Raw genomic sequence first — 17125 nt, forward strand, 5'->3', positions numbered from 1 at the left:
CCAGGACTAAACCAGCTCTAAACCGGGTCTAAACCAGGACTAAACCAGGTCTAAACCAGGACTAAACCAGGACTAAACCAGGACTAAACCAGGTCTAAACCAGGACTAAACCAGGTCTAAACCAGGACTAAACCAGGACTAAACCAGGTCTAAACCAGGACTAAACCAGGTCTAAACAGGGTCTAAACCAGGACTAAACCAGGTCTAAACCAGGACTAAACCAGGTCTAAACCAGGACTAAACCAGGTCTAAACCAGGTCTAAACCAGGACTAAACCAGGTCTAAACCAGGACTAAAACAAGGTCTAAACCAGGACTAAACCAGGTCTAAACAGGGTCTAAACCAGGTCTAAACCAGGACTAAACCAGGTCTAAACCGGGTCTAAACCAGGATTAAACCGGGTCTAAACCGGGTCTAAACCAGGACTAAACCAGGACTAAAGAAGGTCTAAACCGGGTCTAAACCAGGACTAAACCAGGACTAAACCAGGACTAAACCAGGACTAAACCAGGTCTAAACCAGGACTAAACCAGGACTAAACCATCTCTAAACCAGGTTTAAACCAGGACTAAACCAGGACTAAAGAAGGTCTAAACCGGGTCTAAACCAGGACTAAACCAGGACTAAACCAGGACTAAACCAGGACTAAACCAGGTCTAAACCAGGACTAAACCAGGACTAAACCATCTCTAAACCAGGACTAAACCAGGTCTAAACCAGCTCTAAACCAGGTCTAAACCAGGACTAAACCAGGTCTAAACCAGGACTAAACCAGGACTAAACCAGCTCTAAACCGGGTCTAAACCAGGACTAAACCAGGTCTAAACCAGGTCTAAACCAGGACTAAACAAGGTCTAAACCAGGTCTAAACCAGGACTAAACCAGGTCTAAACCAGGACTAAACCAGGTCTAAACCAGGACTAAACCAGGACTAAACCAGGACTAAACCAGGTCTAAACCAGGACTAAACCAGGTCTAAACAGGGTCTAAACCAGGTCTAAACCAGGACTAAACCAGGTCTAAACCAGGACTAAACCAGGTCTAAACCAGGTCTAAACCAGGACTAAACCAGGTCTAAACCAGGACTAAACCAGGTCTAAACCAGGACTAAACCAGGTCTAAACAGGGTCTAAACCAGGACTAAACCAGGACTAAACCAGGTCTATTTCAGGACTAAACCAGGTCTAAACCAGGTCCAAACCAGGTTTATTCCAGGACTAAACCGGGTCTAAACCGGGTCTAAACCAGGACTAAACCAGGTCTAAACCAGGTACAAACCAGGACTAAACCAGGACTAAACCAGGTCTAAACCAGCTCTAAACCAGCTCTAAACCAGGTCTAAACCAGGACTAAACCAGGTCTAAACCAGGTCTAAACCAGGTCTAAACCAGGACTAAACCAGCTCTAAACCAGGTCTAAACCAGGACTAAACCAGGTCTAAACCAGGTCTAAACCAGGACTAAACCAGCTCTAAACCAGGACTAAACAAGGTCTAAACCAGGTCTAAACCAGGACTAAACCAGGTCTAAACCAGGACTAAACCAGGACTAAACCAGCTCTAAACCAGGTCTAAACCAGGACTAAACCAGCTCTAAACCAGCTCTAAACCAGGTCTAAACCAGGACTAAACCAGGTCTAAACCAGCTCTAAACCATGTCTAAACCAGGACTAAACCAGGTCTAAACCAGGACTAAACCAGGTCTAAACCAGGTCTAAACCAGGACTAAACCAGGTCTAAACCAGTTTTAAACCAGGTCTAAACCAGGACTAAACCAGCTCCAAACCAGGACTAAACAAGGTCTAAACCAGGACTAAACCAGCTCTAAACCAGATCTAAACCAGGACTAAACCAGGTCTAAACCAGGACTAAACCAGGTCTAAACCAGGACTAAACCAGGACTAAACCAGCTCTAAACCAGGTCTAAACCAGGACTAAACCAGGACTAAACCAGGTCTAAACCAGGACTAAACCAGGTCTAAACAGGGTCTAAACCAGGACTAAACCAGGTCTAAACCAGGACTAAACCAGGTCTAAACCAGGACTAAACCAGGTCTAAACCAGGACAAAACCAGGTCTAAACAGGGTCTAAACCAGGACTAAACCAGGACTAAACCAGGTCTAAACCAGGACAAAACCAGGACTAAACCAGGTCTAAACCAGGACAAAACCAGGTCTAAACAGGGTCTAAACCAGGACTAAACCAGGACAAAACCAGGTCTAAACAGGGTCTAAACCAGGACTAAACCAGGTCTAAACCAGGACTAAACCAGGTCTAAACCAGGACAAAACCAGGTCTAAACAGGGTCTAAACCAGGACTAAACCAGGTCGAAACCAGGTCGAAACCAGGTCTAAACCGGGTCTAAACCAGGACTAAACCAGGACTAAACCAGAACTAAACCAGAACCAAACCAGAACTAGTGTGAAAGTGTTTTAACGGGTGATTTCATTGGGTGTTTCAGACGTGAGCTCCTCCTCCTGGCTCTCACTCTTCTCTTGGCTGGTTCTTGAGCGAGTTTCTCTTGATCCTGATTGGCTGGTTGTGGCGTCATTGTTGGTCTGGAGTAATTGTTCTCCCTCCTGATTGGTCGGTAGTTCTATCACCTGATTGGCCGGTGGTTTTGGCTCCTGATTGGCCGGTGGTTCTGGCTCCTGATTGGTTGGTAGTTCTATCCCCTGATTGGGTGCATTGTCTGGTCCAGGTGGTTGGTCATGAGGGACATTGCTGTATAACACTGTGGGTGTGTCTAAAAATAAAGGTTTTGTTAGAGTTGGTTTTAGAGTTTTTTCAGATCAGCAGTGATGACCTCACCTTTGGGCCTGGATTTCCTGTACAACCAGATCACCAGACCTGCCAGACCTGCCAGAACCAGAACTGCTAGAACGATCCCAGCTATAGCAGAAGATCCAAGGTATCGATAATCTAGAGGCAAAGGAGAACAAAGACTTAGAGTTCACTAAGAGCTAAACCAGGTCTAAACCAGGTCTAAACCAGGACTAAACCAGGACTAAACCAGCTCTAAACCAGCTCTAAACCAGGACTAAACCAGCTCTAAACCAGGTCTAAACCAGGACTAAACCAGGACTAAACCAGCTCTAAACCAGGTCTAAAGCTGTGTACATTATATTTGAACACATTCGCATTTGAAATTGAATTTCTTTTTTGGAAAAATTTGAAAAACCAGAACTTTTAGCTTAAAGAAAACTAACTCTGCTTTTGTCCTTTGTACTTTGTATTAAAGTGTGACAGACACATACATTTTGACTGGTGAAAATGAATATTGAGCTAACACAGCGCTCACAGGTGAAGCACGTGGTGCAACGCACAAGAGAAAATAAGTTATGGCCAGTGTATTTTATCAATACATGTTTTATGTGTTTGTTACATTTTATGTATTGAGTTGTATTGTATCTGTATTTGTTTGTTTGTTGTTTAACCTTCAAAATGAGAGCTGGCTCAAAGAGCCGTCCCACTACAAATAAAGATGATTAATAAGTGGCATCATTACGTGGCTCTTTCAAGTGTCATTTCACTGTTACAAGCGGCACATTTAATTCACATCTTTTATGGTTGAAACACGGCACTTTCTACACCACGTTCCCAACACCCGAGCCTCAGTTGCTGGACAACGGGATCGCTCCAATCCGCAGACGTGACTCGTAAGTGATGATGCAGAGTGATTCGTACCTTTCCCGGTACGATCTGAACCCTCAGATGTCACTGTGGGACAAGCACAAACATCACTGAGTCTTCCACGAGCAAACGCTGTGCAGGAGTGTGAAGGAAACAAATCTTACCATTAAGTGTCATGTTGGCGCTCATTTTAACTTTCGATGTTGTCATGAGACACTTGTAGGTCCCCTCATCTGCCATAGTTACGTTTTTGATCTCGACAGAAACTCCTCCGATGTTCAGATGTTCTTTGAGAAGTTTCACTCGGTCTTTGAAATCCTCGTGTTGATCATCTGTGTCGTCCTCACCGTTCCTCCAATAGTACACGACCTTGTTTTGATTCTTGTGCTGGAATTCTAGAGTCCACGTCACGCTCTGGTTGGTCAGGTCCATCTCCGGCTCCGTGTGGCAGGACAGGACGACATCGTGGTTCACCTCCACCACCTGCTCAGGTTTATCAGCGACCACTTTGAACTCTGTGGCAGGAGAAATAAGTCGAATTAAACTATGTAAGTTAGGCCACAGTTATGTTATTATTTGGTTTACGGATTTTTAAATGAAATGTATTGAACAGGCGGAAGAAATATAAATATGATATATTATTAAATATTACATAAATGTAAATATATTTCAATTTAAAAATATTTTTTCTTCCAGGTTTGCACAAAACACACAACAGGAGGAGGGGGAGGGGGGGTGCAGGTGAGAGTAACTGTAGATTTAGCCTGTTTTGCATTGGTAGAACTGACACTTCTAAGTGTGCAGCCTTAGAAGTGTGCGCTCTTAGAAGTGTGCACTCTTGGAAGTGTGCACTCTTGGAAGTGTGCACTCTTAGAAGTGTGCACTCTTAGAAGTGTGCACTCTTAGAAGTGTGCGCTCTTAGTGTGCACTCTTAGAAGTATGCACTCTTAGAAGTGTGCGTTCTTAGTGTGCACTCTTAGAAGTGTGCACTCTTTAGTCACGGCAATTGTATTGCGATTAAATGATTTGGCGCTGCGTGCAGCAGACAGTGACACGGGCGCGTGCGTCTTCTCACATGCTCTGACCTGGGACCACGCACTGGACGGACTCGCCCCGTCACAGACTCACGCTTCACGCGTTCTTATCTTTTGACTTAATATCACTTTTTATAAGGTTAAGGTCGTGGGTTAAGGTCGTGGGTTAAGGTCGTGGGTTAGGGTCGTGGGTTAAGTTCGTGGGTTAAGATCGTGGGTTAAGGTCGTGGGTTAAGGTCGTGGGTTAAGGTCGTGGGTTAAGGTCGTGGGTTAAGGTCGTGGGTTGGGTTAAGATCGTGGGTTAAGGTCGTGGGTTAAGGTCGTGGGTTAGGGTCGTGGGTTAAGGTCGTGGGTTAAGGTCGTGGGTTAAGGTCGTGGGTTAAGGTCGTGAGCTAAGGTCGTGGGTTAAGGTCGTGGGTTAAGATCGTGGGTTAAGGTCGTGGGTTAAGGTCGTGGGTTAAGGTCGTGGGTTAGGGTCGTGGGTTAAGGTCGTGGGTTAGGGTTGTGGGTTAAGGTCGTGGGTTAGGGTCGTGGGTTAAGGACTAAACCAGGACTAAACCAGGACTAAACCAGGACTAAACATAGGTATTATTTTCATTTGAAGTAATCATGAAGAAAATGCATCAATCTAAATACGTTTAAATGTAAAATGTAATGTAAACACTTTTAGTACTTTACTATAATAGAATCTACAGAATAACTGATAAAAAGTACAATAAAAGTACATTTATTCTATAGTAAGTAGGTTGTACTCTTAGTGTTGGGTGTGGTGGCTGTAGTAGTTATTCCTGAAAATGCAACCCAGGACTAACCCAGGTCTAAACCAGGACTAAACCAGGACTAAACCAGGACTAAGCCAGGTCTAAACCAGGACTAAACCAGGTCTAAACCAGGACTAAACCAGGTCTAAACCAGGTCTAAACCAGGACTAAACCAGGACTAAGCCAGGTCTAAACCAGGACTAAACCAGGTCTAAACCAGGACTAAACCAGGTCTAAACCAGGACTAAACCAGGACTAAACCAGGACTTAGCCAGGTCTAAACCAGGACTAAACCAGGTCTAAACCAGGACTAAACCAGGTCTAAACCAGGTCTAAACCAGGACTAACCCAGGACTAAACCAGGACTAAACCAGTTCTAAACCAGGACTAACCCAGGACTAAACCAGGACTAAACCAGGACTAAACCAGGTCTAAACCAGGACTAAACCAGGTCTAAACCAGGACTAAACCAGGTCTAAACCAGGACTAAACCAGGACTAAACCAGGACTAAGCCAGGTCTAAACCAGGACTAAACCAGGTCTAAACCAGGACTAAACCAGGTCTAAACCAGGTCTAAACCAGGACTAAACCAGGACTAAGCCAGGTCTAAACCAGGACTAAACCAGGTCTAAACCAGGACTAAACCAGGTCTAAACCAGGACTAAACCAGGTCTAAACCAGGTCTAAACCAGGACTAACCCAGGACTAAACCAGGACTAAACCAGTTCTAAACCAGGACTAACCCAGGACTAAACCAGGACTAAACCAGGACTAAACCAGGTCTAAACCAGGACTAAACCAGGTCTAAACCAGGACTAAACCAGGACTAAACCAGGACTAAGCCAGGTCTAAACCAGGACTAAACCAGGTCTAAACCAGGACTAAACCAGGTCTAAACCAGGTCTAAACCAGGACTAAACCAGGACTAAGCCAGGTCTAAACCAGGACTAAACCAGGTCTAAACCAGGACTAAACCAGGTCTAAACAGGGTCTAAACCAGGACTAACCCAGGACTAAACCAGGACTAAACCAGGTCTAAACCAGGACTAAACCAGGACTAAACCAAGTCCAAACCAGGGCTAAACCAGGACTAAACCAGGACTAAACCAGGACTAAACCAGGACTAAACCAGGAATAAACCAGGGCTAAACCAGGACTAAACCAGGACTAAACCAAGTCCAAACCAGGGCTAAACCAGGACTAAACCAGGACTAAACCAGGACTAAACCAGGGCTAAACCAGGACTAAACCATGGCTAAACCAGGACTAAACCAGGACTAAACCAGGACTAAACCAGGACTAAACCAGGGCTAAACCAGGTCTAAACCAGGACTAAACCAGGACTAAACCAGGACTAAACCAGGTCTAAACCAGGACTAAACCAGGACTAAACCAGGACTAAACCAGGTCTAAACCAGGGCTACACCAGGACTAAACCAGGACTAAACCAGTTCTAAACCAGGACTAACCCAGGACTAAACCAGGACTAAACCAGGACTAAACCAGGTCTAAACCAGGACTAAACCGGTGGTTTCCCTGTGACACTGAAGCGTCACACGCCTTGTTTTCCGTGTTTACGTCTTAAAACTGCATTTACAGAATCTGTGACAAAAGTACGTTTAAAACCATCAGAATGAGCTCCGAGCTGGTGAAGTGAATGCGTCACAAAACCCTCCCCAAGTCCAAACCAGGACTAAACCAGGACTAAACCAGGACTAAACCAAGTCCAAACCAGGGCTAAACCAGGACTAAACCAGGACTAAACCAGGTCTAAACCAGGACTAAACCAGGACTAAACCAAGTCCAAACCAGGGCTAAACCAGGACTAAACCAGGACTAAACCAGGACTAAACCAGGACTAAACCAGGAATAAACCAGGGCTAAACCAGGACTAAACCAGGACTAAACCAAGTCCAAACCAGGGCTAAACCAGGACTAAACCAGGACTAAACCAGGACTAAACCAGGACTAAACCAGGGCTAAACCAGGACTAAACCAGGACTAAACCAGGACTAAACCAGGACTAAACCAGGACTAAACCAGGACTAAACCAGGGCTAAACCAGGTCTAAACCAGGACTAAACCAGGACTAAACCAGGACTAAACCAGGTCTAAACCAGGACTAAACCAGGACTAAACCAGGACTAAACCAGGTCTAAACCAGGACTAAACCAGGACTAAACCAGGGCTAAACCAGGACTAAACCAGGGCTAAACCAGGACTAAACCAGGACTAAACCAGGACTAAACCAGGACTAAACCAGGGCTAAACCAGGACTAAACCAGGACTAAACCAGGACTAAACCCTCCGTTTACGCGCGTCTTTTTCATTAGTTTGTGTTTTAAAGCTTTAAATCCTTCAGTGTTTGTGTCTCGCTTTTCTCGCTTTTCCTCGAATAAAACAAGTGAATAAAAGTGAATGTGTGAATACTGACCCGGCTCGACGCCTTGGATGACGTGTACAACTGCCCCGAGGAAAAGAACACACATCCACATGGTTAAATGTCGACTGAATGAAAGTTACACCGTCGTGTTCTACTTCTGAAATCACTTTCCCTTTCATTATTATAATAGACAAAGGATCAGAACTAAAACATGAAGTATCACCTTTGTTTGAGGGTGCGACGGCGGAAGTCTAATTATAGGCACGCCAGGTTTAATAGAGAAATGAAATAAATAAGAAAACGACATTAATACAAATATAAATATCATTGTGAAAACAGACTTTATTGTGTACCTGTCTGACCCTGCCATCTATTGGCGTCAGGTGGTACTGCATTTAACCCAGAGCGTCATTAAAATGCAGGTTTCATTCTTCTTCAACTCCACACGACAGCTTAAACTGCACATTTCACTAAAACACTATTATATTTCAGATTTGACTCAACATTTTGCCTGTTTGTGTAAAGTTTAAACTTGTACTTCCTGGTTGGACGAGAGCACAAATATGACACAGGCAGAGGTGATTCCACAGCTGTTACCATAGCAACCAGACTGTAAACAAGAGCCACATAAATGACACAACAGTTCTGATCCGACACACAATAAGACCATAAAACACCTTTATTTAGTCCAACCATGGTTTAAACGTGGGACCTTCTTGTTGTGAGGTGAGAGTGCACATGTAGAGCCGTTCATCTGGAGCAGAGTGTTCCTCAGGCAGAAGAAGAACAGCTTTTAGGACCTGCTGTGAGCAGGAGTTACAGGAGAATCGAGACGTTACAAATGCAGGAGACGTTTCAGCTTCACTTTTAGGCCAGATTCTTCTGATTTGATCTTTATTACACAGATAAAAGAGTCTGTTTTACAGACTTGATTTATCTGAGCTTTAAATGAGACTCTGAGGTTTCTTACAGTAGAACTGGAGGCTTCAGATGTTTAGGACCAGCACAATGACCTCCAGCACAATGACCTCCAGCACAATGACCTCCAGCACAATGACCTCCAGCACAATGACCTCCAGCACAATGACCTCCAGCACAATGACCTCCAGCACAATGACTTCCAGCACAATGACCTCCAGCACAATGACCTCCAGCACAATGACCTCCATCACAATGACCTCCAGCACAATGACCTCCAGCACAATGACCTCCATCACAATGACCTCCAGCACAATGACCTCCAGCACAATGACCTCCAGCACAATGACCTCCATCACAATGACCTCCAGCACAATGACCTCCAGCACAATGACTTCCAGCACAATGACCTCCAGCACAATGACCTCCAGCACAATGACCTCCAGCACAATGACTTCCAGCACAATGACCTCCAGCACAATGACCTCCAGCACAATGACCTCCAGCACAATGACCTCGCTTTGTTCAGCTTTAAGATATGATGAGATGTTCCTTTATTGTCCACACATGGGGAAATTTCATTGTTGCAACGCAGTAGATACAGAGGAAAAGGACAGATAACTTATAGGAAGTTTAAAAAACACTCTTAATAGAAGAACTCTTATAAACAAAAACTCCTACAGACAAAACCTCTCATTTCTTAATGAGGAATGGAGGGAAAATAAAGAGCAAATAAAATGAAAACAGCGTAAGACAAAATAATACTAATAATAATAATGGTCAAATAAACACTCTATTTTCATCAGTTATTGCACATGAATGTGACATTATTGCATGTGAGTAACTGCACATGGGTATGACAGTATTGCACATGGGTATGACAGTATTGCACATGGGTATGACAGTATTGCACATGGGTATGACAGTATTGCACATGGGTATACAGTATTGCACATGAGTATGACAGTATTGCACATGGGTGTGACAGTATTGCACATGTGTATGACAGTATTGCACATGGGTATGACAGTATTGCACATGTGTATGTCAGTATTGCACATGAGTATGTCAGTATTGCACATGGGTATGACAGTATTGCACATGGGTGTGACAGTATTGCACATGGGTATGACAGTATTGCACATGGGTATGTCAGTATTGCACATGGGTATGACAGTATTGCACATGGGTATGACAGTATTGCACATGGGTATGACAGTATTGCACATGTGTATGTCAGTATTGCACATGTGTATGACAGTGTTTGTTGTAGAGTCTGACAGCAGCAGAAGGACAGACTGCGAAACCTTTCCTTCACACAGCGAGGGTGGATCAGTCACTGAAGCTGCTCTCCAGAGTGGACAGATTGTCCTGCAGGGGGCGCCACTCATGTCAGAGTAGGTCTTCAGGAGTGGCCCTGTCAGGAGTGGACCTGTCAGGAGCGGCCCTGTCACTCCAAAAGACCTGAGTCTCCTCAGGAGGTAGAGTCCACTCTGGCTCTTCCTGTGCAGTCTGTGTTATGAGTCCAGTTTGTGGTTCAGATGAAACACCAGGTCCTTGTATGAGTCACTCTCTCAATGTCCCGTCCCTGGATGTTCACTGGTGAGGGGGGCGTGGCCTCTGTGGAAGTCCACCACCATCTCCTTGGTCTTCCCCGCGTTGATGAGGAGGTAGTTCCACAAAGTCCTGCTCCAGTCCTCTGTCCTCCACATCATCGTCTGTGATGAGTCCGATGAGATGCAGAGTCATCAGAGAACTTCTGCAGGAAACAGCTGTCCGTGTCGTGTCTGAAGTCTGCAGTGTAAAGGGTGAAGAGAAAGGGCGCAAGGACAGTGCCCTGGGGTGCCCCCACTGCAGGTCCCTCACACTGCAGGTCCCCGCACCGCAGGTCCGAGTCTCAGACTAAGAAGCAGATAATTAAGTGTCCTCCAGGTTTTTATCTCCTTCACACAAGCACTAAGTCTGTCTCCTTGATCGCTCTGATCGGGTTTCAGGGTTTCATTGATAAGTGTTGTCTCTGAAGGGAAATTTGTCCTCATTTGCATTTGACCCATCCTTAAGTGTCAGGTCAGCGCTTGAGAAACATCTCCAGGTCTTGGTTTTGGTCAGGACCTTTAGCTGGAGGACTTTACCCGTGATGCATGTTTTGGATTGGCAGGGAAAACCAGTGCTCAGAAGTCAAACCCTGGAACCTTCTCGCTGTGAGGTGAGAGTGCTCTGTGCAGGTTCTGTGGTTGTCAGTGTTTGTTTGGTGGTTTAAAGCTCTGGCGTTCATTGGCCTTCAGCACATCAGCGTTGGTTTGCAGACATTTAGTTTCCTGTTCAGTAGAAATCAGGATGTGGCTAAACTTCAGCTTCAGATCGAGGATGGCGGCGGCTCTGCTCTGCGCTCTCACAGGTAAAGAGTGTTTAGTACTTTATTTTACTTATCGACATGTTATTCACACATCTGTCAGTTCAGTACAAATTGCAATACAGGATTGCTCAAACATGCGGGAATCAAACTACAACTTTGAGTGAGAAAACGATGAGGAAACGTTGACATGGTTAAAACTCTGACTGCGTCTCCTCCTCAGCTGTCACTCTGAGAGTCGAACCGCACAGCTCGCAGATGCACGGCGATGAGTTCTTCACCGTCACCTGCCCCTCCCCGTCCTGGACGGTTTTCAGGACCACCCGCTCCACACCTGAGCCGTGTAGAAGACCCTGGGGTGTGCCTAAGGGGCCGGGGGTCTGCAGAGTGGGACCAACAATGCCCTCTGACTCTGGACTCTACCAGTGCCGGAATCACAACCAGACCGAGTGTAGTCCTGCTGCCGACATCACCGTGAGCAGAGGTGAGAAGATCAGCCTTCAATGCCATATTTTGCTGACTATAACTAAATAAGAAGTCATCACAGTAACTGAAACTATGAGTAAAAGTTTATTTTGAAATACATTTACGGTATGGCACGGTAGCGCAGTGTTAGCATGCTAGCTTCACAGCAAGAAGGTCGTGGGAGCCCTTCCCGATGGGGAATGGAACTTAGCATTTGTTTCTTATAGAACAACACTTCTATCACATCATGAGAAACATCTTAAAAGAAACATCTTAAAAGAAACATCTTTAAAGCATCCGACAGGCTCTTTTGAGAACACACTGCAGAGGCTCGGTTGTGGGAGTCACAACATCGATAGTTTCTTACTGTCTGTGTTTTAGTGCCAAACCATGACATGTTTTGGCTGTTGCCTTCTTCAGATGTGTCACCAGTCCTACAAAACATACCATCCTACAAACTATTAAAACATGAAGACCTCATGAACTATAGTTACGTTAAATAACTCTTTTATTCCGTCAGAGAAAGTGATCCTGGAGAGCCCATTGTTCCCGATAACAGAGGGACAGCAGGTCACGCTGAGATGTTCCTTGAAAATGATGGACGAAGCTAAACAAACCTCCAACTTCAACGCCTTGTTCTTCAGAAACGGTTCTTTTTTTGATCGGTCTCCTGGAGGTGAGATAGTGCTCGCTGTAACTCAGAAGGACGAGGGCCTGTATCGCTGTGAGCACCCAACCAGGGGCCAGTCGCTGGAGAGTCGGCTCGTTGTAAAGCCTAACGGTAAGAGCCAGTCTTGTTGATTATTTGGCTGAGGGGGTTTAGACCTCTGCAGAACAGCAGTGAGGGGGTTCAGACCTCTGCAGAACAGCAGTGAGGGGTTCAGACCTCTGCAGAACAGCAGTGAGGGGGTTCTGACCTCTGCAGAACAGCAGTGAGGGGGTTCTGACCTCTGTAGAACAGCAGTGAGGGGGTTCTGACCTCTGCAGAACAGCAGTGAGAGGGTTCAGACCTCTGCAGAACAGCAGTGAGGGGTTCTGACCTCTGCAGAACAGCAGTGAGGGGGTTCAGACCTCTGCAGAACAGCAGTGAGGGGGTTCTGACCTCTGCAGAACAGCAGTGAGGGGGTTCAGACCTCTGCAGAACAGCAGTGAGGGGGTTCAGACCTCTGCAGAACAGCAGTGAGGGGGTTCAGACCTCTGCAGAACAGCAGTGAGGGGTTCAGACCTCTGCAGAACAGCAGTGAGGGGGTTCTGACCTCTGCAGAACAGCAGTGAGGGGGTTCTGACCTCTGCAGAACAGCAGTGAGAGGGTTCAGACCTCTGCAGAACAGCAGTGAGGGGTTCTGACCTCTGCAGAACAGCAGTGAGGGGGTTCAGACCTCTGCAGAACAGCAGTGAGGGGGTTCTGACCTCTGCAGAACAGCAGTGAGGGGGTTCAGACCTCTGCAGAACAGCAGTAAGGGGGTTCAGACCTCTGCAGAACAGCAGTGAGGGGGTTCTGACCTCTGCAGAACAGCAGTGATGGGGTTCAGACCTCTGTAGAACAGCAGTGAGGGGGTTCAGACCTCTGCAGAACAGCAGTGAGGGGGTTCAGACCTCTGCAGAACAGCAGTGATGGGGTTCAGACCTCTGTAGAACAGCAGTGAGGGGGTTCAGACCTCTGCAGAACAGCAGTGAGGGGGTTCAGACCTCTGCAGAACAGCAGTGATGGGGTTCAGACCTCTGCAGAACAGCAGTGAGGGGGTTCAGACCTCTGCAGAACAGCAGTGAGGGGGTTCAGACCTCTGTAGAACAGCAGTGAGGGGGTTCTGACCTCTGCAGAACAGCAGTGAGGGGGTTCAGACCTCTGCAGAACAGCAGTGAGGGGGTTCAGACCTCTGCAGAACAGCAGTGATGGGGTTCAGACCTCTGCAGAACAGCAGTGAGGGGGTTCAGACCTCTGCAGAACAGCAGTGAGGGGGTTCAGACCTCTGCAGAACAGCAGTGAGGGGGTTCAGACCTCTGCAGAACAGCAGTGATGGGGTTCAGACCTCTGTAGAACAGCAGTGAGGGGGTTCAGACCTCTGTAGAACAGCAGTGAGGGGGTTCAGACCTCTGCAGAACAGCAGTGAGGGGGTTCAGACCTCTGCAGAACAGCAGTGAGGGGGTTTAGACCTCTGCAGAACAGCAGTGAGGGGATTCAGACCTCTGCAGAACAGCAGTGAGGGGGTTCAGACCTCTGCAGAACAGCAGTGAGGGGGTTCTGAACAAATTGACATTGACAGTGAAAACACAACATGTTTTGTGTCGTCCGTCGGATCGAGAAAAAACATGTATAAAATGACATGTTTTTATTGCTCAAACTTAAAAACATGTATTCTGAAGCGGCTTGACCTGTGTCTTGACCTGAACTCAGAGACAATCTGTGCATTATGTTTTGATTGACAGATGCCCCCTCTGCCCCGCCCTCTGCCCCGCCCTCCTCTGCTCCTCATCTAATGGGGATCCCTCTGCTCAAACTGGTGAGCTTCGTGGTGCTGGTCGTCCTCTACACCGTCATCCTCTGCATCGGCATCTGCACCTACTGCAAGTGGACTCGAGGTATGACATGGAGAGTTCAATAAAGTTCAAATGAGTTTGATGTCATAAAGCGGAAACAAACCAAAGAAAAGACAACAAGAAAGTGTCAAAACACAATTTTACTTCTAGAATCACATTTGTGTCAAATGAGAATGAAACAACACAAACATTGATCTAATTTGTGCGAGAGGGGATTCTTTTTGTCAGTGATAAAACATATAAAATGAGTTGAGATTTTAGGAACTTAACAGTGTTTAAAGTTTCATATGAAACACGTTGATGGAAAAGTGTGGAAGATAAACCAGTCTGTTAAGTTTATTCGTCTTTAAAAACAGATTCATGTCTGACTTTCTTAATGCATTCTGAACAACAACAACAACAACAATGATTCACCACTATGTGGTCATAAGCACTTTTCATAATGTTCAGAGCCCAGAGCGTCACGGTAACAGCACTTCCTGCTCTGTAAAGGTTTTAGAACCAGAATCAGAAAAAGCTTTATTGCCATTTGTCACAAAATTCACACACATTGGAACTTGTCCTGGTGCAACACAGACAACAAACATTGAACACTTTATACAAAAACGGCATGATATATACATTCTAACTATGTTATGTAGTGCAACAGGAAGTGACAGTGCAGTGAGTGAAGGTGCTTAGGCAGTGTTCATGAGTCCATCAGCAGAGGGAAAGAAACTGTTCTTATGACGGGAGGTTCTGGTCCTGATGAACTGTGGCCTCCTGCCTGAGGGAGTGGCCTTCTGCCTGAGGGGAGTGGCCTCCTGCCTGAGGGGAGTGGCCTTCTGCCTGAGGGAGTGGCCTCCTGCCTGAGGGAGTGGCCTCCTGCCTGAGGGGAGTGGCCTCCTGCCTGAGGGGAGTGGCCTCCTGCCTGAGGGAGTGGCCTCCTGCCTGAGGGAGTGGCCTCCTGCCTGAGGGAGTGGCCTCCTGCCTGAGGGGAGTGGCCTTCTGCCTGAGGGGAGTGGCCTCCTGCCTGAGGGAGTGGCCTCCTGCCTGAGGGAGTGGCCTCCTGCCTGAGGGGAGTGGCCTCCTGCCTGAGGGAGTGGCCTCCTGCCTGAGGGAGTGGCCTCCTGCCTGAGGGGAGTGGCCTTCTGCCTGAGGGGAGTGGCCTCCTGCCTGAGGGGAGTGGCCTCCTGCCTGAGGGGAGTGGCCTTCTGCCTGAGGGAGTGGCCTCCTGCCTGAGGGGAGTGGCCTCCTGCCTGAGGGGAGTGGCCTCCTGCCTGAGGGGAGTGGCCTTCTGCCTGAGGGAGTGGCCTCCTGCCTGAGGGAGTGGCCTCCTGCCTGAGGGAGTGGCCTCCTGCCTGAGGGAGTGGCCTTCTGCCTGAGGGGAGTGGCCTCCTGCCTGAGGGGAGTGGCCTTCTGCCTGAGGGAGTGGCCTCCTGCCTGAGGGAGTGGCCTCCTGCCTGAGGGGAGTGGCCTCCTGCCTGAGGGGAGTGGCCTCCTGCCTGAGGGAGTGGCCTCCTGCCTGAGGGAGTGGCCTCCTGCCTGAGGGAGTGGCCTCCTGCCTGAGGGGAGTGGCCTTCTGCCTGAGGGGAGTGGCCTCCTGCCTGAGGGGAGTGGCCTCCTGCCTGAGGGGAGTGGCCTTCTGCCTGAGGGGAGTGGCCTCCTGCCTGAGGGGAGTGGCCTCCTGCCTGAGGGGAGTGGCCCTCCTCCCAGAGCCCTGCAGGTGTACAGGTCCTGCAGAGATGAAGTCTCTAGTCGTTGGTTATAGTTGGACACGGGCAGAACGTGGCCGGCTCATGTGTCGGAGCCGTGTTCGTACGGTGGAGCTCTGCGGTGCTGTTGTGTCAATCAGACCATAGGGGGCGTCACAAACACCCCAATGCTTCTGGGTCTAAAATGTGTTTTTTCTGTTCTTTCCAGCTCGAGCTGAACAAAAGCAGCAGAAGTCTGAGCGCGTTTCTCTGCGAAGAATCAGAGACGTCTGAAGCCAGCAGGGGGCGCACGGAGTCGAAGAGACGCAGTTACAATAGGGCTAAAATCAATAGCTGCTTCTGGTCTGAGCGATCCACGCAAAGCAATGAAATCTCTGTAAATCTTCTTTTAAACATTTGTATCGCTGTCATAGACTTGCTTGTTTTGTGTGTTTTGTTGCTTTTCGTTGCTTTTCGTTGCTTTTCGTTGCTTTTCGTTGCTTTTCGTTGCTTTTCGTTGCTTTTCGCTGCTGTTTCAGCTCTTTTATTACTGTGGGCGAGTGTTGATTCTCAGAAAACAAAGCGGGCGACGTGCCAACTTCAAACACGCACAGGAAGTTCCATGTGGTTTGGCCAATATTATTCTACGAGCACAAAAACAACACATGTTTGATTTGTGAAACTGCTCCTTGTGTTTGCTCTGAAACACAAACCAAAAGAGCTTTTAGAACAAAGACATCGTCAAATCTAAATAATCACCAATAATGAACAAATATTCTGTCAATGTTTTGCACTTGTTGTTTGGCTTAAGTCTACATACGTTTTCTCAAATGTCACTTTATTTATTTCCAAAGGGAAAGTTCTTTTCCAGCTGTGAAAACACGACACAGAATAAAACACACATAAAACAATCAATACAATTAACCAAAACGACCAGCGACGAGTTGGCCCCTGTCCAGGCTGTGCCCCGCCTAAGGCCCAAAGTCACTGGGACAGTCCCACGACCTCAAAAGGAACAAAATGAAACACATTTAAAGACACAATGTGAGAAACAAGTGCGTCGACCCTGAACTTTAAACTCATTCAAAAACATAAAATGATTTAATTAAAAAAGTCTCTGTGTTTGTCTTTTTCCTTTATTTGTCCCACAAGGGGGAAATTCCAGTGTTGCAGCACAGATTAGGCACAAGTATAATAATAATAAAAATGATAAAAAAAAAACAGAAAACTAATAAAAATGGATGGAATAAAGATACAAGGAGACGAAATCCACTATATTCACCTGGATTTGACTTTTGTAGGTCAGATAACGAGGAGGCCCCCCACACCAGAGGAGGCCCCCCACACCAGAGGAGGCCCCCCACAC

At 47.0% G+C, this 17125-nt stretch overlaps 2 protein-coding genes across 2 annotated transcripts; one reads left to right on the top strand and one right to left on the bottom strand.

The window, feature by feature from the left end:
* Nucleotides 1–1975: 1975 nt before the first annotated feature.
* Nucleotides 1976–7926, bottom strand: LOC140371900 (myelin-oligodendrocyte glycoprotein-like). Its single transcript, XM_072459136.1, has 5 exons — nucleotides 7864–7926; nucleotides 3798–4148; nucleotides 3688–3720; nucleotides 2812–2922; nucleotides 1976–2746 (listed from the first exon to the last, which is right to left on the bottom strand). The coding sequence occupies exons 1-5, from the start codon at nucleotides 7922–7924 to the stop codon at nucleotides 2433–2435; spliced, it is 870 nt and encodes a 289-aa protein (XP_072315237.1). The 5' UTR covers nucleotides 7925–7926; the 3' UTR covers nucleotides 1976–2432.
* A 3165-nt stretch (nucleotides 7927–11091) lies between these two features.
* Nucleotides 11092–16832, top strand: LOC140371869 (uncharacterized). Its single transcript, XM_072459096.1, has 5 exons — nucleotides 11092–11128; nucleotides 11307–11567; nucleotides 12069–12329; nucleotides 13976–14128; nucleotides 15989–16832. Exons 1-5 carry the CDS (start codon nucleotides 11098–11100, stop codon nucleotides 16051–16053), a joined length of 771 nt encoding a protein of 256 aa, XP_072315197.1. The 5' UTR covers nucleotides 11092–11097; the 3' UTR covers nucleotides 16054–16832.
* The last annotated feature ends 293 nt before the right edge of the window (nucleotides 16833–17125 follow it).

The sequence above is a fragment of the Eucyclogobius newberryi genome, unplaced genomic scaffold (genome assembly GCF_026437365.1).
Source record: "Eucyclogobius newberryi isolate DKJ021-1_F unplaced genomic scaffold, fEucNew1.0.hap1 SCAF_22, whole genome shotgun sequence".
Classification (NCBI taxonomy): domain Eukaryota; kingdom Metazoa; phylum Chordata; class Actinopteri; order Gobiiformes; family Gobiidae; genus Eucyclogobius; species Eucyclogobius newberryi.

What these genes read in the sequence shown, in the direction of transcription:
- LOC140371900 (XM_072459136.1), bottom strand. Translation starts at nt 7,924, where the DNA reads ATGTGGATGTGTGTTCTTTTCCTCGGGGCAGTTGTACACGTCATCCAA. An exon ending in CGCCAACATGACACTTAATG is followed by an intron (nt 3,721 to 3,797) that starts GTAAGATTTGTT and finishes CTTGTCCCACAG; the next exon opens with TGACATCTGAGGGTTCAGAT. An exon ending in TTCAGATCGTACCGGGAAAG is followed by an intron (nt 2,923 to 3,687) that starts GTACGAATCACT and finishes CTTTGCCTCTAG; the next exon opens with ATTATCGATACCTTGGATCT.
- LOC140371869 (XM_072459096.1), top strand. Translation starts at nt 11,098, where the DNA reads ATGGCGGCGGCTCTGCTCTGCGCTCTCACAG. An exon ending in TCTGCTCTGCGCTCTCACAG is followed by an intron (nt 11,129 to 11,306) that starts GTAAAGAGTGTT and finishes TCTCCTCCTCAG; the next exon opens with CTGTCACTCTGAGAGTCGAA. An exon ending in GCTCGTTGTAAAGCCTAACG is followed by an intron (nt 12,330 to 13,975) that starts GTAAGAGCCAGT and finishes TTTGATTGACAG; the next exon opens with ATGCCCCCTCTGCCCCGCCC.